This window comes from Ursus americanus, chromosome 9, assembly GCF_024610735.1.
Source record: "Ursus americanus isolate L20-20 chromosome 9, mUrsAme1.1.p, whole genome shotgun sequence".
Taxonomy (NCBI): Eukaryota; Metazoa; Chordata; class Mammalia; order Carnivora; family Ursidae; genus Ursus; species Ursus americanus.
This window is the reverse complement of record NC_142135.1, coordinates 58800358-58824608: the sequence shown is the minus strand read 5'-3', so window position 1 is coordinate 58824608 and position 24251 is coordinate 58800358. Positions and strand designations below refer to the sequence as shown.

At 42.0% G+C, this 24251-nt stretch overlaps 1 protein-coding gene and 1 long non-coding RNA gene across 10 annotated transcripts in view; one reads left to right on the top strand and one right to left on the bottom strand.

Moving 5' to 3' along the window:
• EYA1 (EYA transcriptional coactivator and phosphatase 1) overlaps window positions 1–15105 on the bottom strand; it is a 349658-nt gene extending 334553 nt beyond the window's left edge. For 2 of the 9 annotated variants that reach the window (XM_087864819.1, XM_087864823.1), the window contains exons 1-2: window positions 14798–15105; window positions 2657–2764 (exon numbers count right to left, since the gene is read on the bottom strand). In XM_087864819.1, coding sequence (XP_087720945.1) covers window positions 2657–2689 — 33 coding nt within the window. In that variant the 5' untranslated portion in view covers window positions 2690–2764; window positions 14798–15105. Of the gene's footprint in view, window positions 1–2656; window positions 2765–14430; window positions 14619–14797 lie in introns of those variants that run through there. The other 7 variants (XM_087864826.1, XM_087864821.1, XM_045810188.2 and 4 more) reach the window with 7 other exon arrangements.
• Window positions 15106–17468: 2363 nt separating this feature from the next.
• The window catches only part of LOC148109474 (uncharacterized), a 52390-nt gene continuing 45607 nt past the window's right edge, over window positions 17469–24251 (top strand). Inside the window, exon 1 of the long non-coding RNA XR_015725826.1 lies at window positions 17469–18057. This is a non-coding gene — a long non-coding RNA (uncharacterized LOC148109474). The remainder of the gene's footprint in view (window positions 18058–24251) is intronic.

Genomic DNA, 24251 nt, shown 5'->3' with positions numbered 1-24251 from the left:
AGACTGACTTCGCGTTTGGGTTGTCCGCTTCCTGCACCCTCTGCTATCTTGTTTGTGGTGTGGCTAGTCTGTCCTGCTCGGTGTGGTGTGTTAGAAGCCAAGTGTAATCACATGGCGAAACGTCATGGAGTTTGGAATCCTGAACGTGCCTTATAATTGTGATTGACTTTGCTTTATGGTTGAATAGAGCTGACATTGTGGAAAGACACAACTCACGTGTGCGCCTTCATAGCGGGCTCATGACACCCACCTTCCTGAGGAAATGGGAGAACCTGAGAGTGAGAGGAAGTGAGCCTGAGGGGTGCCCACCCCAAGCCTCTGCACAGGGTCTCTGAAAAGACTGAAGCCATTGGCAATGGCAGAGCCGGCAGGAGCCAAATTGCTAGGAAAGGCTCCTTCAGTGCCTCGCGGTTTGCCCTTGAGAAACATCCCACCTGGTTTGCTACCCCCGAGCTAGCCAAATAGCTTTCTTTCTTTTTTTCTTTTTAAAGACTTTATTTATTTGACAGAGAGAGACAGCGAGAAAGGGAACACAGGCAGGGGGGTGGGAGAGGGAGAAGCAGGCTTCCCGCTGAGCAGGGAGCCAGTTGCGGGCCTCTATCCCAGGACCCTGGGATCATGACCTGAGCCGAAGGCAGACACCTAACGGCTGAGCCACCCAGGCGCCCCGCCAAACAGCTTTCAAGAACAAAACTGCTTCACTCAAAACACAGCAAAAAAAACCTCAAAAAAATATGTCATGAGATTGCCCCGTAAACACAACTGTTACGATATGCAAAAAACAAACAAAAATTTATTTAATTTATTACTATTTTTTTAATTAGAGAGTGAGTGCACGTGGGCGGAGGGGGGAGGGACAGAAGGAGAGAGAATCTCCACCCTGAGCTTGGAGCCCATGGCGGGGCTTATCTCAGGACCCCAAGATCATGACCTGAGCAGAAATCAGGAGTCAGACGTTTAACTGACTGAGCCATCCAGGCGCCCCCTGCAAAAAACATCTTTAATCATTATATTCTTTACCTATTTTTTTATTTTTTATTATTATTATTATTTTTAAAGATTTTATTTTATTTATTTATGTGACAGAGAGACAGCCAGGGAGAGAGGGAACACAAGCAGGGGAGTGGGAGAGGAAGAAGCAGGCTCATAGCGGAGGAGCCTATGTGGGACTCGATCCCATAACGTCGGGATCACGCCCTGAGCTGAAGGTAGACGCTTAATGACTGCGCTACCCAGGCGCCCCTACCTATTTTTTTAAATGTTAGTCTCAGATCTTGATTTCTTAATTTTTTAATTAGAATTTGTATAATTTAAAATATTAAAAGAAATATTATCAACGCTTATTTGCAGATACTGTTAAATTTCCTAGAGTCTCCAACATATGAATGTACATCAACCGAAAGAGAAAAGTACATGAAAGAGGGCATTAAGTAGTAAAGTTATTAGTGAGTTTCATTTTTCATTTATTTCATATGCAATACAAAAATATTTTTAACATAATAATAAAATTGAATACACCAGGCCCATCACAGGAGTTTAAAAGAACAAACAAGCAAATTAAATGGGTTTAGGGTCCTTTGCCTCTTTAGGCTAAGTCATGGAATGACCTCAAAGTGCTCCTGTGAATTACCTCACAAGATGACTGAGGAGATCCATAAAAATACACCCTGTAATTGCATACAATAGGACTACAAAAGTACTCTGATAGCACTTGACCCTTTGTTATTAAAATCTTATCCATTAGCAGTTACTGCTTATTGCTTAACACCAACAGGTCTTGTAAAACACGCATTTACAGGAACCACAACCGCATTACTAAAGATCACACTTCAGGTTTGTGATAATTCTACTGTGGACAGAGCTGAGCTACGAAACCACAGGTCTAAAAGCATCATATCTGATCAGAGAACCTAAAAGACAAAGTCACGTGTGCCACCCCAAATATTGTTTGGACATTTTCCATAACAACTTTAACTCACTGACACGTGCTCTTTAAAACTAAATATCCACTGCCTTATTCAAGTTATAAAAACCTCAAAAGTTATTTATAAGGTACCTCTAACTGGGAGTATTTGTTGGTGAGCCAAAGGAAGCTTGCTTTCTTCCTGATTGGAACCTGAGGAAAGTTTCTCAATCCTTTCTCTTCTGCTCACAAGATAAATGGAAGAAATAAAACTAAGAGACCTAAGGTTCTCCTTAACTTCAAGCGCATTCAAGAGTTTCTCAAACTGGGAAAGTAACACTGAACCCACATTTGAAAGATGCACACACACACACATATTCATAAAACAAATACACACAAGGCAATCCAAAACTTAGACATTAATTTCAAGTTTTATGAGACAAATATATGTTTTCCCAGAGGCAAAGGAAAACGTAAGCCTTAAAACTACATTATTCATATTGGTGTAATTAAGTCATATTAAAGATTGGCATCTTTCTTCTAGAACTCTACTTTTGATAACTGATATCTCTAAGACAGATATAAATTAGGTTAAGCTGATTAGTGTACTACTTAATTCATAACTTCTAAAATCATTAAAAATTGGTACAGAGCTTTTGAGGAATTTCCAGACACTCAGGTTACAACAAAAATAGTAATTACGATTTTAAAAGTAATAACTCTTTCCTTAGGATTGACATTCTGTTTACTTACAGACTGTCCATTTATCCCCCGGGGGTCTTCCATTGAAGACTTTTTCTTCTGAATTATAGATGGGCTATTAGCTACACACTTCTTCAAAGGGTTCCAACACCCCTCCACCTGTGAAGAATAGAGCATCAGCAGCCGTATTAATTGTGTGGCATGAAATCAAGAGCTGATCTCTGTTTCTGCAGCTTTCCATTTGCTTGCATGTATACACAAGTCAAAAATGCTTACCTTCACTGAACGAATCTTTAAAATAAATATTATGGGCTCACTGTTTATCACAATTTACATGAGCCAAATGTGGCCAAATTACAGCTCACTGTGTCTGCTGTCAGCAGCTGCAGCCCAAGGAAAAAAAGAATGGAAAGGCCAGCTAGAGGGCTTTCTATACACATTATTTTTGAGCCAACAGTACAAGAGCTTTTTTTTTTTTCTTTTTGAATTCAGTTTCTCCAAGCTATTTATCAACGTCAATTGTACTATAATGCAAAGAGGAAATAGTAACAAAGAGATATGATTGTAGTCTGAGCAAGGATAAAAGAGAAAATCTAGAGTTGAGTGTTTTACCCTCAGGGCAAGGATATTATTATACTGTTTCTTAGCAAGTTTACATTAGGTCACAGTTTCACGGCTGATCAATTCTGAACCTTCAGAGACTCAACACCTTGGAGAAGAATGGGCTTTGGGGATGCTTCAAGATGTGGACAATAAACATAGTATGTTGAAATATATTCTGCAGTTAGCTATCTTCAAAAAAAATAACAGCATAGTCAGCTGGCTGCCCATTCTCATTTCTTAACTTTCTGAATGGATTTTCATACTCATGTTCAAATGAGGAACCCAAAAGAGACTCTCAGGTTCTCTTACTTGGGCTTGGCAACGAAGACATTTTTCTACGTGCCTCGCATCAACTCCAACACAGATATTTAAATATAATGGAATTTTAAGGAAAAAAAAAAAACCAGACATGATCTTAATATTGCCCACGACAAAAATTACAGAACACAGAATATGTAATAGTCTTTTTTTCTTTTTTCTTTTCTTTTCTTTTCGAGAGAGAGAGAGAGAGAGAGAGAGAGTGCACACGAGGGGTTGGGGAGAGGGATAGAATTTTAAGCAGGGTCCACGCCCAGCACAGAGTTAACTCGGGGATCCATCTCACAACACTGAGACCATGACCAGAGCCAAAACCAAGAGTCGGATGCTTAACCGACTGAGCTACCCAGGCTCCCTGAGTATGTAGTAGTCTAACTTCAGTATCACTTTTTGTAAAGTACTTGAACCTCTGCATGTTAGCATGGTAGGAAAACCACTGCACTAGAAGACGAGAGATCGGAATTCAGGTTCTGACTCAGCCACTAACTAGTTGAATGATCTGAGGTAAATAATTTATCCCTCTGAGCCTCAGTTTTATTATCTGTGAAATGGGAGATTTCAATTGGATGATATCTTACAGAATTATATTTTATGTAAGTTCTTATAAGTTAATGAATGAATGCATTTACACCCATAATCCTCAGGGAAAAGATCCCAAGCTTGGACGATTTGGGATGTAATTTTGAAATGCTGGAGTCATACTCATTTACATTTGTTTTGCTCACAATTATCAATGCTGGAAAATGTATGCCTTATCCACTGTCAACACAAAGGTGATCCTTCTTGGACAACATAAAACTCATCAGTAACTAGACTCCCCAGATTTTGAGAATCCTTATGAGAGCACAGTGTTTTTGTAATTTTAACCAGAAACAATTTTATAATTTCAGGTTATATGTAAATAAAAATCCTGTGGATGTATTTACGGTCTTCTAAACCAAGAAAACACAATATAGCACTATATGTCAGGGGCGCCTGGGTGGCACAGCGGTTAAGTGTCTGCCTTCAGCTCAGGGTGTGATCCCGGCGTTCTGGGATCAAGCCCCATATCGGGCTCCTCCGCTATGAGCCTGCTTCTTCCTCTCCCACTCCCCCTGCTTGTGTGCCCTCTCTCGCTGGCTGTCTCTATCTCTGTCGAATAAATAAATAAAATCTTTAAAAAATATATATATATAGCACTATATTTCAAACTGCTCAAAATTTCAGGACTGAATTTTAAAATCACCCCATCTTGCTTCTAGAGGATTCCTTGCATAATCAAGAAGAGATATTATAGAAACTAGATTTTTTTCATTGCTTGAGTTATCCTCTTGAGGCACATTAACTTTTCTAGGCAATAAGGCAACTTTTAAAAATTATAATAATAATCCTGCCTTACCTTGGTCAAACACTTCACAGTTTACAAAGTGCTTTCACGTGAATTGCCCACAGTGCCCCTATACGTGGTGAGACAAAGTCCGGTCTCATTCCTCCCAGAAGGGAGCAGACCCAAGACAAAGCCCCCTCTGATTTCCCCTAAACTCCCATCCTCTCCATACCTGTCCTGAGAACATGTTTCAATCAAAATCTGTATATTTGATATTCCAGGATTATTTCCCATGTGTTTCTTTTCCATAGTTCCATATTGAACTTACTGAACAGTTTAAGGTATTAAGAATGGTCAAGTTACATGAGCATGAAAGGTATTTCATTTGTAATTTTATTTCTTCTGAAGATGAAACTGTTCTGTACCAAATGCTGTATTTGTTATTGTTTCCTGGGCTAAAAAAGAAAAGACTGAGCTTATTGAGAAGTCAAAAGAGTCAGCATTCATCTGCTTCAGATAGATGCCTCCACTGAGAAAGACTACCACTGAAAAATCAAAAACTCACAGAGAGCCATGGACTTTATTTACAAATCCTCCACTGCTCGCTAAATCAACATAGTTGTTTCCAGATTTCTACATGTCAGTCCAAACCGTGCAATAGATGCCATGACTGGGTCTACTGATATTTAGGAGCCTGGCTTTAGTAAACCCTTAATTCCCTTGCTGGACTTGATCTTTCATGGTTTATAAATAAGCCTGCCCCCATTATAGCACTTACCTAATGGGACTGTAATTATTTCTCTACTTGTCTCCCCCACTAGACTGTAGCTCCATGAGGGCTAGGCCCATGCCTTCCTCTCTTCTTCAGGGCACATATGGCACTCATTACATATTCTGAATGAATGAATGAATGAATGAGTATTATCGATGCATGGCAATTTTTAAATACATGTGAACTCTGAGTCAGTATTAGGTGGGCAGTTAAATGGTGGTACTATCGTTCAATCAACTTTAAAAGTATCCATCAGATTTCTGGTCCTGAACATTTGTTTCAAGTACCTAAGAAACAGGCTCAAGCAAAAACAGGTTACTTGATTCATATCTATCTACCTTCCTACCTTTTATCTACTTACAGCACACATAGAGAGTAGCTATTCATAAAACTGTTTAGACCTACACATAAACACATAGAGAATACCCAGAGGTGAAATTCTCAGGGACTTTGTTTAAACCAAGGAGTGGTTCGTAGAAAAGAAGGAATAGAGGAACGTTCAAGGAGGCCCATCTAGATACAGAACGGTGAGAGCACATGCATACTGATGGAAGATCAGTGGGTTGAGGTTTGTTTTAGGAGATTTGTGGCACACCAGAGGCAGGTGCCCTGGTATTAGAGGTCTCCCTACAAGGACAGGGCACCATGAGTCCGGTGGCGGCTGGACACCCCTTCACACAGCCACCCCCAGCACTCACCCAAACAAAGCAGGGTGCATTTACCACAAAAGGCCAAAGCCTTTCCTTACCCACTCCTGAGTCAACTATTACAGCTCTTATGGAGGGGTGCCCCTGGAGTTATACACCAGGGAAAGCCATTGTTCTGTCAGCCACTGAAGTGTAAGGCTCCCTGGTCAAAAGACAAGCGACTGAGAGACAGCCTGGATTTCTGCTGGCCAATGTCATCATTCTGGAGTCAGTTATCCACTTTGAGCACAGAGGAAAAGCCTGGAAGCCTCTTCCTGAAATGTATTTCAACAACTCCTTAAACAGGAAGAAAAGATCAACTGAACAAAATAGCGAGAAACAGCTGCACAGCAGGGCACACATTTAAATATGATCTGACCCTTCCTATTCGCTAGCCGCACGAGGCCACCTGAGAAAGATGTTCTCCCAGGGCAGACAGTGGTAATCAGCCCCTTGCAAGGCCACTGCGGCTCACAGAAGACAGGAGACAGGCTAGGGGCCCTCACAGCTCAGGGCGCTGTTGCACTCACAGGCCCAGGCCAGACGCTAGCCTAGGCATGTGGTGTTGAGCAGAATCATGCAGGTGGTTCTGCTCAGCAAGAGGGAGAGTGGGAGGCATGCTGGGCAAGAAGGAAACAGGGAGTACTGGCCCTGTTTGGTCTTTTCAACATCTGAGGGGACTCTGCCTCCTTCGGTCCAACCCCCTGCACTGCCGATGAAACACCACTGGAAAGCTGACTTTGGTAGGTGGACGCACTAGACACAGGAGTAATGGAAGACTTAGGAACTTCCTTTACATTTGCCACTCTTGGGGGAGTGGGATAGGAAGGGACTAAAATTAGTGTATATGTATGTACTAGCAAATGACAATAGCAAATAAATGTTAGACACATATACTGATAGACTCTGTAGAAAGCATCAAATGGAGACTCAATCTGACAAATACTGCAATCATACAAAATTTCCTTTGGGGGTCCAGATGCATTACGAAATCGGGCCCCCAGTGATGACATTATAATTACACCTGTGATACTTGGAGGTGACATTTTAGGCCCTATGGCAACTGACAAGCCTATTACTTTTTAAAATACTGAATAGTTCTAAATACGGCAACTTTAATGGACATGGGGTGAAAAATCTACTCTGTGCATTCCTGCTATTATTTAAACTTTCCCTGGGATGCCAATTTTTCTCCCCACATCTACGAACAGCCCTTGTTGCTGAAAAGAAAAATACTCAATAGCTCTGAACCTAAAATGTCCTGGGTTCAGTAAAATCCATATTCATTCATTCTGCATAGGTCCTTCCCATTCATTTCTATCCATCAGCAAAAGCCAGGTGGTTGATAAAATAAGCAAAAGCACTTCATCTTGCACGGAAACATCATCTTGCTTTCACCTTAGTTCTGGATCATCACAAACTTCCTGGCCATTTTCAAAACAAAATATTGGGAGAAGTTAACATGGCATAACCGTATAAATTATGGAGGCATGAAACAGATAGAGAAAGGGTCTAGTCAGGCAGACTCATGGGACAAACCTTCTAGATGGAAGAAAAATAATGTAGAGACTAATAAGATTGGGAAGAAAATAGTATTTTTTAAAAATTGTATACATCATCTATATTTTAATTTTTCCTGATGGTTTTGAAAAATGGGTTATATTTTAGATGACACATAAATCACCTCTAATGAACCAGAGGCCCATCAGACACTGTTAATAACTTGTGGCTCCTTGGATGAAAGAGTATTTTCATTACAACCCACCATCACTTTAATCTCTGCTTTCGCACCAAGTGTTGAGTTTTCTAACATTCCTGAGAAGCAGAAGGAAACTGGTGGTTGAACATGGCTTTATAGAAAAGAAAAGGGCTATTCTGAAGTATGTCCCCAGAAGACTACAACTACAGATTGAATAAACATATCAATTCAAGGGGTCTTTAAGAAAGTTTACAAACAGAAGCCTGCAGTGAAATGAACCACTGGATGAATGTCCTCCAGGGACCTAGGCGACTCACCATTCCATGGCTCCCAAAGCCACGAGATGCTGTGTAGCACTGCCACCTCGGCTTGGCTTTGCTCACCTTCCTAAGAAATTTGGTTAGAGCAAGGAAAACAGAAATTGCGCATACTCAGGTGAATGAGATTCAGAAACCAGATACTCAATGATCTCGCAGAGTGTTAAGGAGCACATCCCAACAGCCGAAGCCATTAACGAAAAGCCAAGTTCAGCTCTACATTGGCGAAAGTCTTCTACAGCTGAAGATAAAGTTTCTATAGAAACAAATGTCTACAACAATTTGCTTTTATAGCCGTTCCACTGATTTACTCGTACTACTGTTTTAAAGTTTAAGGTATGAAGCCTATCTATTCATTATAGAATTTCTATATGAATATGACCAGCTTTCTGCTTCTACCATAGGCAACTTCCCTCTGACTTCAGATGAAGAATGGGAGGGGGACAAGCTGATGCAAATTAGGAAAATTAACGGTATGTGTTTATTCAGTAACTAAATTTCAATTCAAACTATGTTTTCAAGAGCAGTAGACCTACCCGGTACGTAGGTCTTTTAATGCAGCACTTAGTACATGAACCATATTAGGAAACCTCTAAAGAAACACACCCATAGTCCCATCAACCCACCTTACTTTTACAAAACTATAATCATAGTCAGTCATCATGCTTGTATTTTTCTGGTTTCTCTTAACATTGTTCCATAAGCATTTTATGGTCTACACTTATCATTTTTAATTTCCATGTAATTCATATTCCATCAGGGCAATATTCTCATAAAGTGGGACAGTTGGGTCTTTTTCAGTCTTGCACTATAGCATATAACACTTCAAGATCTGTAGTCATCCAGTTACTTTCTCTCTTTTAAATGCTTTAAGGATAAATTCCAATTGCAATTAAAGGATCAAAAGGTATGATAGTAGAAAGTAGTAATTCTTAGAAAGTGAGGTCAAATTCACTTATTCAGATCTCTCTTACATACAACATTGACCCTAGTAGAAGGATGAAACATGAGAGTCATATCTTAAGAATATTCAAATGAAACTGCTACCACATGGGTCACTGGTTCTTTCTTCCACTCGACATTGCTCTTTGAATAGAATCTGCTCTCATGGACTCAAGACGAAAAGTCAAACCTCATTCCAGTAAACATGGGATCTTTTATTACCGTCCTGATCGCGTTCTCCTGTCTTTCAGCAAGATGAATCACCATGCCACATGACTCAGTTGGTTCTGACAGCCATTGTCATAAAATACTTTATACTCAAGCATAGAAATAGTAAATGTTGCCCATTAATTATGATTGGTGGAACACCCATGAGGGATTTGAGGAACAGTGGTGTGTGGTAGCATAATGCTTGAGAACCACGGGCCTATAAATCGCACATGTAATGAACAAATGCAAGCATCCAAGAGAAAATAATCTAAAACATAATCACAAATGAGAAATTTATCTAAAATTTCACCAGGCCGGTATATTAATTCTGTTTCCTCTAGGGGATGTAGGGTACTGTCAGTCCTCCGCAGGTGTAGTTTATAATACAATGTATCATAGAAATAGTTTCTCAGCCTATAGAGAATGTAGTTTCAGTTTTAAAATAACAATAACTGGTAGCAAACTACACTGGTACCATTCAGTGATTATGTTTTCTGCTGTCTAAATTAAGTAAGTAACTATAACTAAATGATAAATTTTCTCACTTTATTCAAAAGACAAAGAAGAGATACGAAACATCAACTCCTTTACTTTTACGTAGAAAGATTTACCATCGAATACCTCCTAAGATGTTAAAATACACACAAAAACTCACCCATAGGGATGGAAAGCAGGACAGTGGTTGCCTGGAACCAGAGCCCAGGATGGGGGAGAATGGTTGATGGACTGTATAGGGGCATGAAGGAAATTTCTGGAGCACTTCTAGTGCTCGATCTTGATTGTAGTGGTGACTTGGGTGAACGTAATTACCAAAACTCATTGAACTATACACTTAATAAAGTTAATTTTTTTTAATGTGCCACAATTCACATTTCTTATTTGTTGTTAACCTCTTTTTTCCAGTACTATCAAGGAAGTAACATTTTGATAATATAATAGTCCTTGCCCCTCCAAATCAAACATGACGTTAGTGCTGATCTTTGTCTTGCCATTTATCCACCAACGCTCCTCTCTAACGTAGCTGACATTGACTCCTGCTTCAGTAAATCATATGGGTCCAACAATCAATAACGTTCATTTTTAGGTGTCAAAGTGAAAAGGGGCTTTAAAACATCTCCTTGGTTTAAGAGGTGAGGATTAAAAAGTATACAATGTTCTTTAATATTAAGGTTCAATTGGCATGTCAATAATTGATATGATCCTGAAGGTTTTAATTTTTAAAGACAAATTAGAATGTGGAATGGTGGTCAGGTTTTCAGTAATACCCTGGGTCAGATTCATAAAGTACTTGGTCTGTGCTTAGCTTACACAAAAAAGTTCAGCTGTCAAATTTAAAAAGCAGGTTTATTTCTAAAAACTAAATGGAAAGATTTACTTCTCAGACTCTTATGCCATTTCTGCTAAAATTTGAAGGCAATTTTAGCCATGGATATAGGCATAGACTTCAATATCCAGCTCATTAGGTAACATATTTGGTACAGGGGACCCAAGTTCATCATTAGACCTTAGAATTAATGCATATTACATGCACCAGTTTAGGAGAAACTAGAGAATAAACACCTCCCAGCTCTGCTCCAACACCACTCCCTTACCCCTGACAATCACAGCTAAAGTTTAGCAAAGCAATTTCCTCATTTCCTGGATGCTGACTCTTACTTTTATTTGCTTCTTGACCAGAGTAAGGACTGCTTGATGGAATAAGATTGCAGGACTGCAGTCTCAGAGGCCAAAACACCGAAAACAAAGACAGTAATGGAGAAAGCATTAAGCTGTCAGAAAAGAGACACTGACTCATGAATTTCACTCTTTCCTTAAAATCAAAGGATAACTTACATTAGAGCAACACTAGAAAAGTTTCAGAAATCTGCCTCCCCTCAATTCCATGAGCAAACGATTAATGGGTGACATAACGTACAGGGATATAGATGGTATGAGATGTTGTGATGGGGCCACAGAAGGAAGTTGTGGAACCCAAGTTCCCATCTAGAGTGGGAATCCCCGAAAACATCCTTTACAGATAGCCATTCTGCTTCTGCAGGAACACTTCTGGGGCCAGATTCACCAGCTTGGCAAGTCACTTGGTCCACAGTTGGAGGGTTTAACTTTTAGGAGGTTTTCCCTTAGATTGAGTTGAAATAGGCTCACCAAAGCCCCTTTTCTTCTGCAACAACACAAATATACTTCAATACCCTCCTATACAAAGCTGTTCTTGAAACATTTAAGATTAATAATATCCCCTGAGGGTGCTCCTTTCTAGGCCCAAAATGTCTTTTTAAAAATGAGTTCCTTCAGGGGCGCCTGGGTGGCACAGTGGTTAAGCGTCTGCCTTCGGCTCAGGGCATGATCCCGGCATTATGGGATCGAGCCCCACATCAGGCTCCTCTGCTGTGAGCCTGATTCTTCCTCTCCCACTCCCCTGCTGTGTTCCCTCTCTCGCTGGCTGTCTCTATTTCTGTCAAATAAATAAATAAAATCTTTTAAAAAAATAAAAATAAAAAAATAAAAAATAAATAAAAATGAGTTCCTTCATTGCATCAAAAACTGGGGATGTACTGTATGGTGACTAATATAACAAAATAAAAATTATAAAAATGAGTTCCTTAACTTTCTGATTTCCCGCCACAGGACATGTCTGTCAGCCAGTGGACCCTGGATCCCAAGGCCACTGACATTGACTGAGTTTAAAGGACACTCAAACTCTTCCGCAAATGACCTCTTTTCAAGTCACAATCCTTCTATTCTATATTTGAGGAACTGACTCATCCTTGTGAAATTCTCATTGTTAGTTTCTGCCTGTCAATCAAGCTCACTCAGATTCTCTTTGACTCACGATTCTGCAAGGAATGACTGATGTATCCATTCCAGCTTTGTGTAATACACCAACCCAAAACCACTAGTTTAGCTTTCTACTTCAAATTCACTGATAGAGGGGCGCCTGGGTGGCTCAGTCAGTTAAGTGTCTGCCTTCAGCTCAGGTCATGATCCCAGGGTCCCAGGATTGAGCCCAGCACCAAGTTCCCTGCTCAGCCGGAGTCTGCTTCTCCCTCTCCCTCTGCCCCTGCTCTCTCTCTCCTTCTCACATGCTCTCTCTTTCTAATAAATAAATAAATAAAATCTTTAAAAAAAATATACAGTCACTGATACAAATGATAAAGGGAAGCAAGCCAAAAACAGAGCTAATTCTGATGAATCAAAGGGTGAATAGGGCTAGTGAAGACTTAGGGTAGGAGGGTAAGGATTGCAGTTGGTAACTCTGACACTTATCAACTCTGTGATCTTGGAAAAATTAACCTTTCTGAGCCTGTTTCTTCATCTGTACAATGACATTAATATCCTCCAATAGGATAGAGAGATTATTGCATCCTATACATAGTACATGTTCAGTAAATTTGAGCTGAGCATATGATAAGCATTTTATAAATGATGAAAGGTCATAAAACTATACTCCAATATGCTTAACTGTCTCTAGCTTTTACATGCAAAAATTATTATGCAAGTCAACTGCTTAAGGACAATCAGACACTTTCAGAAGCTGCCTTTAACATTATTGTTATTGTAGTGTTCTCTCTCTTTACCTTCTCTTTGATTACCTTTTGTGAACACTTTGACTTTTTTATAGGGGAAATAATGCCACTAATAGATTTTTTCTTAGTTCCTATTTTGTAACTTATCTTAATTAGCACAGTCCTCTGCCTGCTCTCCAAGGCCTTTACATGTTCCAAATTGTGAAACTTGGTAGATTGTGCTCTCTCCCAAAGCAGGGAACGAGTCTGCTTTAGTCTGATTTGATCTGACATCCAAGTCTTTTCCAATCTGGCGCCAGCTACCATCCCTGCGCATCTCTCCTGCATCCCACGTCCCTCCAGCTCACCTGCAGCTGCTCTTGCCTACTTCTGAATGCCCCTGATGCCAACAAATCTCTGTCTGGAGGACTCACCTTTCACCCAGTCTCCTACATAGCTTTCAAGGCTCATCCAGTCCTTTCCTCCAGGAAGCCTTGTGCACCTATGATTTCCCCCCTCAGAGTACTAGTCACATTAAGTCACAATTGTCCATCACACTCCTCCTTCAGGGCAGAAACCATTGTTATCCATGTAACAAGATGGCACCTTTCCCAGTGTTGGCTGAATGAACAGCTCAGAGCTTGAGACACAGGACACTTGGGGTCTCTGCACAGGATGGAAGAAGGCCGTCCTTGTTCTACACGGACATCCCGCTTCTACATTATTCCACCACTTCTCACTCATAGCTGGCGTCCTGTTTGCTGAGCAGATACTTGCTACAGATTTTTTGAATATATAATTAATTCACACTTCTTTACATGCTTGAATCCTCCTCCCACCCAATTTTTTTTCAAGAGGTTTTGAGTTTTATGAGATGACTTACCAAGCTAGCATTCATCAGTGTTGTCACCAGAACAAAAATGTTGGGTGGGTCTTAACAAAGACAATGATAAAAATTGTTTATACTATATGCATTTTTCCCACCTCCCCCCAACCTCACCGAAGGTAAAGCGGAGATCCTGTTTATTTTTCCTTGCTTTCTTAATTATTCCTAGAAATAATAATGTGTCACCGTCGTTGGCCTCTCCAATCCATCTGCCTACTTTTAACTGGCCTCCTTGATTTGGACCCACCAACTCACTTTCCGCCAAAGTAAGGAACTCCGGGGGCTAGAAAGTGCTAAATATAAATATCTGCTTGCCCCCGCTGCTCCCCAAAAGTTTCCCATTACTGGGGCTTCGAGCACAAGCACACGTCCAAGACAGCAATCACAACATCAAATAGAGCCAAGAGGACCCCTCTCCGTCCCCCGACGTCCCAATCAGTCACCACCTCCCGGAAGGAAAACAAACCCGCCCCAGACACATCCCTCCACGTGCAGCGGGCGCCCTAAGGCTGCCAGGCAAAGGGGCGACGCGCGTCCCCATTATTGTGCGCGCCGCCGCGCCCTTCCAGGTGTCCTCGCGTACCTGGCGGCGGTGCCCGCGCCTCGGAGGCGGCCTGCGGGCTGGGGTGCGGGAGGCGCGCGCGCTCGCCCGGGGGTCGGGGCCCCTCCGCGGCTGCGCCCCCTCTGCCTTTCCCCGGGCGCCGATCGCCGCCTTCCCGCCCCGGGTGGGGCCGCGGGCGGCAGCGTCCCGGGCTCTCGGCCGCTGCCTGGGAGCCAAAGGGTCAGATTTAGTTTCACAACAAAGTCTACTCGTCACTGCAACCCGACTGGAGGCCGAAGCGGCCGGACAGCCCGGGCAGGGGCCGGCGCGCCGCCACGGGGGCCGAAGGTGGGAAGAGAGCGCGCGAAGGGACGGTGGCCGGAGACAGGGTCCCGGCGGCTGGACTTACTCGTGACACAACTGCGGCGACGAGGGGCTGAGGAACCGGTTCTTCCAAAAACAAACCGAAAATGGGTAACGGAGAGGCCAGGGCAGCGCTAAGAGGGGTTCTGTCTCTGTGTTTAGGGCAAAAACTGCTCTGGCTTCCAGAAATTCGAGCCAGGGGTGGCTTTTTTCTTTCTTTCCTTCTTAAATCCGCCTGTGCCTCCGGGTTGAGGGGCGCCCTTTGCGCGGCTCCGCGTGCGCAACGACAGCAGGGCCGGCGCTGGCGAGGGGAACCCTCTTCCTAGCACCCCCGGTCTTCCCAGTACCCTCTTCTAGGCCCCCCGCCCCCTCCCTGGCCCCGACTCCCCTCCGCACCGGAGCTGGAGCCTGGGCCTGCTGCCCACGCCCCGCGGGGTGTCTAGGACTCCTCAGCCCTTGCAGTGTTTAAACTGAGGGAGAGGGTGGAGGGGGTTGGTCTGTCAACATGGGGGAGTTAGGTGTGCTTGAGGTGGACTTGAAGGGGAGGACAGGCAGAGTGACATGGTGATTTTTTTTTTTCCTGCTGGGGTGGGGAGGATTTAAAGGAATAAGCAGTCAGACTGAAACTTATTAAGACATCTGGGATTCAAATAATTTTATAAGTGGTCTTATGTACTCTAACTTAAGGAAACTGAGACAAAGAGTAGTAAGTGGATTACCCAAAATCGTTCAGCCTGCACTAAATGTCCCATCTGGCCCAGTATCCTTTCTACTACATTTTTTGCCTTTCTTTGCATCAAGGAACCCTTTCGGAGGGTAGGGGGAAGTTTCTGTAACCTCAAAATCCATCTGTATCTGCGAGTTAATGGGGGCTCGAGCAAACCTGGATTCAACCTGGGAAGTGTTTGGGCATTGGACTAAGCATCCATCACAGGCCTGTAACCTGAGATACTCCTTCTTTGGGAACTTCCGCTTACTTGATTAGGGAATCCAATCACAGGCAGTGAAAGATATGCAAATACTTTGATGATTTGCTCTTATAAGGCTCATGCTTCTCAGTGAGCATTAAAATGTTTGCAGTTCTCTCTCCTTCTCAAATAAAATGCCTTCCCCTTCCTCACTCAATTATTCACATCAAATGAGATCATGTAGGCAAAAGGCCCTGGGAAAGTATAAAGCATGGCATGAATACAAATATGATTGTGCATACTCTCAAACTCATCTAGATTCACATGCTTTACTGTTGTTTACATCAGTCAAGTATTTGTTGACTTGTACTAAATACCATGAAGTTAGAGTTAGAATCCTTCACCTTCAAAGACCCTCAGTTATAGATTCTGAGATAAGACCAATACACAGGAAATAAATAGAAATATACACAAAGACTGATTTTTGGTCCTAAACTGTTAAATGTTTGTATGTATGCAGATCCTGAAACTTTCCAAAATAGACTATATATATCAGGTGAGAAGACTTCTTGTAGAAGTCAGTGCGCTGATAAATTATGTTAACCTAGTAACACCCCAATATCTTATCCTAATAGAAATATTAACCAAATCAGCCCGTTGATGAGGATGGCTTTGCCTTTTTGAATCCACTGCTTATCCTTTCTACCCATTATGAATACAAAAGCTTTTTATAATATAAAAAAGGAAATCCAGAGTCTTTTAGAGCTTAGGTGATCAAAAGTTTTATTTAAGGAAGAAGCAACAATAACTCCAAACTACCAAATATAAGTGTCTGCTATGAAATCACCAAAAGCAATGAAAATTTCTTTTGTCAAAGGCTATAGGCATGGTAGTTATTTGAAAATCATATTTAAGAAGTCAATCTTTATAATTTAGAAGTAACATATAATCTAAAATTTTTATGTATTAATAGTCTTTTGATCCCTGATCCTAAAATTTCCTTAAATATATATATAGAACAGCTCCCAGCCCAAATATCCTACCATTTTATTTTGTTTAACTTCTCAAAACCTAGATTCATATGGGCTTTGGATAAAAACAGATCTACACTTTGAACCAGTTTCTGAATTTGAAGGTGTGGAGAATTATTTCATTATTGCTCTTTAGGAAATGCCATGTGTTTAAAATATTGGCAGTACTGGATTCAGAAGACAAAGTCATATTCAGAATTTTCTATTAAGGAAAATTGTTATTTGGGCAAAGTACATTTATTTTTGCACAGTATACAAATTCTTCATAGTCTCCAAAACGGGAGTAACAGGAGCCAATTTATTGAGTATAATGTATTCCAGACACTTGCTGGAATAAACAATGCTCTCGAGCCCCTCAGATGCACAGCCAATAGGGAGCTGTTGACTACTTGAGGTTTTTACACATCTCTCCGCCAGATCAGAAATCCAAATCCCAAATCAATCACAGGCACAGTGTGGATTTATAGCCCTGTTTGGGCGTAGGGTCACAATCAGCAAATGTATTACACCACCTAAGATAGGTTTATTTTTAACACGAAATATACTTATTTTTTCATTTGACACAACCACAAGTCTGAATAAAATTTTCAATAAAAATTTAAATGTCCTTTGTGACACCAAGCCAAAACCCAATAAAATATATATATTCATAATTACCCACTTGAGAATATATATGTTTATATTCATCTATTAGTGTATTTATAGATATATGTATCTGTAGAATTTCCATGTAACTAGTAAATACCATAAGGAATCAATTATGTATCTGTTAGTTTATATTGAACTGAGAACATTCAGCTGTTTACATGTCATAAAATACTAATCTTAACTGCTATCCTAACCTACCTTATGTACAATAAAGAAATGACAGGGTTTTTTGCACATGAGGGCACAAAAATTGCTTAAGTGTAGAGTTCTACTCTAGCTTTATGGCATTAACACAGAACACATGTGACAGAAATGTATATTGAAACCCAGGTCCTATTCAAACTCTCAAATACAGATCCACAGAAGGCAAAGGGCAAAAATCAACAGAAGTTTTGTAGTTCATTGAGCATTTACATTCTGTCTACACTGACAGGTTAGATGTGTTATGAACAATCCTGATTCAAAAGAAATCTTGCTCTTCTTTCTCTGTCTCTCTCTCTCTCTCATATGCACACACACACAAACACACACTTGAAAAACCCTTTAATATTTGGTTTGGCAATGTAATTTCATATAGAAAAACTTGTCAAATGCACCTAATGGGAGTTTTCCTTAAAGGAGGATGAAGATCCCACCCACTAGCTAAGATCCACTTCGGAGCATCAGTGGCAGAAGACCAGACCACATGGGAACAGCCAAGAGTCAAGCCAACTCTTCAGGTGTGAGTTAGAAATTTTCTTATGTGCAGGAATCATTTAAAGAAACTTTTACTAGATCAATCATTTTTTCCCTCAGTACTGGTCTTTTTTCACTTAGCTAAATCACTTAATACTGTTAGCATCATGTTAAGTCCTTCAGTGTAGAATGTGTCTGGCCAGGGAACATGAATGGAAGGCACTAGAATAATAATACCAAGAAAAATTATGCACAAGACTGATTCCTACGCTCTAGGGCCTTTATATTATAAAAAGTACATGTGAGTTTTAGTCTAGTGAAATATCCTGTGATCTGAAAGTTAATTTCTATGCCTATTGCTCCTCTAAAAAACAGTATGAGGTAAACCAGGGAGAAATTTAGTCACTAGACAAGAACTTATTACGTGAGCCATAAATTTTGACTTTTACATTCAATTTCTTGTTACATTAGGACTGATTTTCTAATCCATTTATTTTTGACTAACATTAGCAAATACATTTCCCCCTACCAAGACTTCCAAAGAACATCATCAAATTCTTTAATCCTACCAGGCATTTTGGAGGTATCTAGTGAGAGGATGCTTTATGCACTTATAGCTTAGGAAACCAAGTGTGGGATACAACACAAGGGTTCTTGGCCCGCTTTCTGCTAAAGCAAAGACTTAAAGTTAATTTTCAAGTGGTGTTTTACCCATGTCCTGTGTCTCGTAAATAACTACTATGGTAAACTTCATTGTACCTATGATTATTTTAAAAAATAATATCTGTTGTGTTGATCTTTTCCTTTTAGGTGAATCTTCCAAAGTAATTGAGATTCACGTCTTTCTGCCTATTTAATCTAATTTGTCTGATTTTCTTTTCATCTTTTTTCTCTCTTGGCCCATATAGACTTTTCATTCTCAACTACTGTTATAGTCGGAGCCTTCCCGAGCTTCCATTTTGCTTTTGTCCAGATCATTCTACTTATTAGCATATCCATTTGTGAGCTGCCTTTACTTTTATAAAGAGATGTTATCTAACAAGTGCTGTGGGGGAATAGGATTCCTTGATGTGGCAGTCACTTGTTCTTGCCCCCACTCCAAAGGCAATGGCTTGATTGTTCTTTTTGCATTTCTGTAATATCATATGACAAACAAGCATCAGATTTATTCTTCTTTCTCACAACTAGGCAATTTTTAAAACAGCACTTTTGTCCCCGAGAATAAAATTGCAGGTGCATTAAAAAAAATATCCAACATAATTGCTCTTCCAGCATAGTTTAGAACAGAACTGCATGCTCCATAAGTAAACTCTAATGGCCAGCAGAACGGAAATATTTGGGAGTTTGACTCATGACGAGTATGAAGTTGGACCTCAAGTTTATGACTTTTAGATTCTATTTCCCCAGACATACTACTTGTACTTATCTAGGTTAAATCTCATTTGCTATTTCCTGACCATGTTTTTGGCAGATAGCTGATAGTACTTTTGTTGACTTTTGGTTTATAATTGTAAATTACTATTAACATTTTCTTAAAATTGGTTCCATTTTGTGAGTTCTGTCATCATGCAGAAATAAAACTAAACAGGTAGAAAGCCCAGGATAAGAAAGCGTGGATTCAGTGAAAAGATGGAACATGAAAGGTTTATTCCTATAAAAGCATAGATTGTGGACGGAGGCCATTTAGATGAAACAATCAGCTCTCTATTGGCCAAAAGTAAGCCTGAAGAACAGTACCAGAGGTAGCTGTAAAGATAATTTTCAAACTGCCTTGCCTTGCATGCCAAACCAAGTACCATCTAAGTGCCAAAATTAGTGCCAAAGGAGTAGTGGAAAGGAGAAAGCAAACAATCCACTGTTTGTTTGATAAGCATAAAATATTTATGGTGAGGAAAATTATGTTTCTAACATTGTAATTGTCTTTATTTCTTAACATGTAACAAGAGGCACTGAAGAGCTGTTCTTGGTAATGAAAACCTAATGTGTCCTTGAATATTAGTCAGATATTCAGAGAGCTGAATTGCTGATTGGGGTTGACTTCTTCTGTTTCTGTTTTTGTTTTTGTCTGTTTTTTTCTTTATTTTGTTTTACTTTTTGCCTCCATATGGTTTCTTTCCTAACACCAGACATTTTGTTTGCTTGCTTTGTTTTGCTAGAGTATTCCATTCTATCAAACAAATATTTGATAGCTTAAGCTATCCTCGAAGGAACAAAACTTAAAATTGCTTTATGCATCATTTAAACCAGTACAAAATACATGACATTAAATCTATATATTAACAGAATCATAGCCCCAAACCAGTATGTTCATGGTGAGCATGAAAGGGGGGGAATCCAAACAGATAAATTTTATCATTCACTTTCCAGAATGCACAGCATGCTGACAGCTAATGGCCATTTTATTGTGAAACCCTTGTCCCTGGATTTCATTTTTTAATTTGCTTGTCGATTGTGAAATAAATGCCTAGCTCAATAATTTGCCTAAATCTAACATGATATAGATATTTCCTTTCAGATCATAGAATTTATTTATATATGCAAAAGAAAAACTCAAATCATGTCACAATCAGCTAACGAAACTACTGGATTAGCTGGGGCAAAATGTTTGTTGGAGTGAAAAAGGAGTTTTTCTTCCATGTATGCGTCTAACATGATCCCTGTGGTGACTGCAGTGCGACCACTTGTAGCAATTTCTAATCTTTGAAGTTACGTAAAATTTTGTGAGCAGTTCAAGTCATTAATTCAATAGGTTTGGGTGTCGTTCCAGCAACCCGGGGAATTCTTAGGCACAGTTACAATGATATCAATGGAGGTTAAACACGCCACGCATTTACCTGCACTCTGTGCCGATGGAATTGGATTGCCAGTGAGACTAGGCGCAGGGGGGTGGGAAAGTATGGAGAAAATTGAACGTGAGCTAGAAATGCCGATCAAACCGTTTGCCTCGGAAAGAGGTGTTTGCCGTTCAAGAAATATTGCCAATGTGGCTGCAAGGATCAAACGTGGATGACTCATTTGATGTGAAAATTGAGCTAGGAAGCTTGAGAAGAGAGGCAGACGACAGACTGAGAGAGACAGTCTGGGATCCCGCGCACGGGGGTCTGTGGCAACGTGGGAGGAATCGCCTGACCAAAGACCATGAAACGACGTGAGCCGGATTCAGATAGTTAGGCAAAATTCACCTCGGGCAGGAGGTTTTTCTTTGTCGATTTCGTCCTCGGTCTGCGGAAGTCGAGCTTCTTGCGTAAGCCTCGTCTTTTTCCTCAAGCCTAGGACGCTGGCACGTTTTGATGCTACCGGAAAAGCCCCGGAGACTCCGGGTTGCTGGTGCTGTGTGCCGGCGCGTCCGGTCGCCTGCCTGGTGGCTTTGCAATTTGATTTCAGGCCTTTTTTCCCCCCTCGGCATTATTAATTTTTTTTTTGACTGCTTGGGGGGGGGAACTATATAAGAAATTCGAGAACAGACTGTGGGATGCAGAATCGCACACGTGGTCCTGCAAATGGGATAGGAGGGTGGGGGAGGTGGGGAAGACAGAAGTGAAACTAGAAATTATGGTAAGGCTTTAGAATTCGAGAATCTCCCTTATTCTTTTCCAATATATATTGTTTTTGGTTCTCGCAGCTGCACTTATCCAATAAAAGTGGAAGAGGGAAGCTAATGGCCTGAATAGTGACGTGTCTACGGACATAAATGTACAAGCAGCTCACCGGAGGGAGTTTTTCGGCAGAACCTCAAACAGAGATGCCGTTCCCCGGGCTGTTTCTAAATAGACGTAGATTATTTCCCCAAAGATGATGAACAGTTCTTTTGTCCAAATCCAAGATGCAATAGTGCATAGGCTCCCTAAAACGGAGCATTCAAATTTCATTTATTTAGAGATGTCTGAAGCCTTCAAGAATTAGAGAAGTAAAGATGAAAAGACATCTTTTTATGATCTGTTTTGGGTAGCCGAACAGGTAGGCAGATACGCGAAATGGGAGTTTACTGCTGGAAGTTGTTTTGCTTCAGAATGTACCTTCTATTTGCTAAAAGTTTATATTATCGTAAATGAAATCAAAAGACAAAACTGTCAATGTGGATGCATCATTTGACAAGTAAAATTGAACACAAATTTTCTTCGGAAAGGGAAGATAAATCAGAGTGCTACCACTGATATCTCAGTCAAGTCATGGTTTAAGAAAAAACATTCCCTCCATAAGAACGTTCGGTTTTGTTTTTTTCTTTTCTAACATGTCTTGAGTTAAACAAAACATGTTAACAAGATTGTAACGAAAACTCTTCATGATGTAAACATCCAAAGAAAGAAATTCTAGATTGATTATCTTCTGGGACCGCAAAGATTTTATTACTAGATATCACTGAAGTAGTGGAACCAGAGGCCGAAAGCCTTAGAACTCTAACTGGGTGGTGAGGGGGTTTTAGAGGACTATCTCGCAATTAAAAAAAAAAAAAACTTCATAAAATGTAAATGCAATAAGTCGAGCAGAATTTTATTTTTCCAAGATTATTTTTCCAAGATTAAAATATGTATTTAGTCAGTTTGGAAGGCCCATTGCCAATTCATGGATGTATCAGAATAAAACACAAGAGCAAGTGCCAAATACCTGTGGTTTATGTAAATTACATAAAATCACGGGGTTTTTATATTTAGATGGATAATAGACGGATATAAAATGATAGATAAAAATCAGTTGTTATGGCTTGTCGTGGATTTCCATGTGCTTATTAATTTTCTTAAGTTTCCAAATTTTTTCATTTACGAACACTTGTCCAATATAAGCTTCTGAAACTGCAGCAGGCATCATTTCCTTACTTCACTTCTCAGAAGTACATGGGAAAAGACAGTCAGAGATGCTTCTAAGTGAAGCGCGTCCTTGCTGCTTGACCTCAGGAAACAATGAGAAGTGTTTGGCTATCTCCGCCAGGATGCTGGGGTGTGAGGGGTGGAGGCGAGGGGACTTCAACTGCCGTCCCCCGTCCCACCTCCTTTTGAAGCTTTGAACGACGGCCATCTAGCACCATACTTGGGGTGCGAGGAAGGAAAGGAGGGAGCTCGTTCGGGCCGGAGCACTGGGGGGGGGGGGGATTTACCCCGCCTCGGTGAGGAAGGCTGACCAGGAAAGCCCTCTGGGACTGTTCGGTCCCACGGAGGGTTAGGTGGATCCGCACTGGGGCCTGCCTGTAGAGCTGGTGTCTCCGCTGCGGGTCACTCCCGCCGGCGTTGCCCTGGCCGCCTGTGCACCCGCTGCAGCGGCGAGCCACTGGAGCTGGGAAAACCCGCTCCCTCCCAGGCGGCGCCTATTACCAGCAGCTGCTTCTGCTTAGCCCCGCGAGGATCAGTTTGCCCCAACCCACGGCCTCTCCCTGGGCTCGATATCCTCCCGCCCCTCCCTCCCTTTTCCCGCCTCCCCCGCCTCCAAGTTCCGCCACGACCCGGGCTATTCTTCGCGGTGGCGCAGTCACGCGCGCAGGTTCTGAGCTCCAGAATGGGGGCACTGGGGGAGGGAGCACGAGGATGAACCAGAAGGACCGGGAAGCTTTGAACCCACCCAGGGAGGTTGGAGGAAGGCTCTGGGGCGGTGAGATTAGGAGGCCGTAGGCGGGAAGGGCGCCGGGTTCGGTTCGCTTTAGGCAGCTGCCCCTCCGCCCGCGCGGAGGAAGGGGTCGGAGGCCTGGGCGGGATAGAAGGGCCGGGTGCCCTGCCGGCCACCTGTAGCGTCGGGGAGATCGAACGCGCGAACAGGATGCCGAGCGCTGCGGCTCTGGCGCGGGGCCCCCGGGGGCTCGGGTAAAGCGGGCCCTCGCTGGAGCTGAAGAGTGCGCCGGGTTACCGGAGGCACAGCTCACCGGGGCTGCCCGCGCACTCCCGCGTCCGCGCACTGCGTTTTCAGCTGGGGCTAGAAATCGACGCCGGGAAGCGATAACAGAAGCTCACAAAAGGCTTTGTGGAAACTGGGCCAGGGAAGCCGACGATGCTCGGGATGCCGCGGTGGGCGCGGGGCACTGGGCTCGTTTCTGCAGGGTCGGGCGGTGCAGGCCGCGGGCCGCGCCACCGAGGGGGCCCTGCTCCAGCGGGCTGGATTCGGTTTCTTTTCCGAGTGCCGAGTGGGAGTGGGATCCCGGGCCGCGGCAAGAGTCGTCTGCTGAGGGCCGACCTGGCCCTTGGCCCCCGGGCTGTAAGGGCCCTACTACTGGCCCGCTTGCCCCAGAGAGGCCTGTTCTGCCACTGACGGTGGT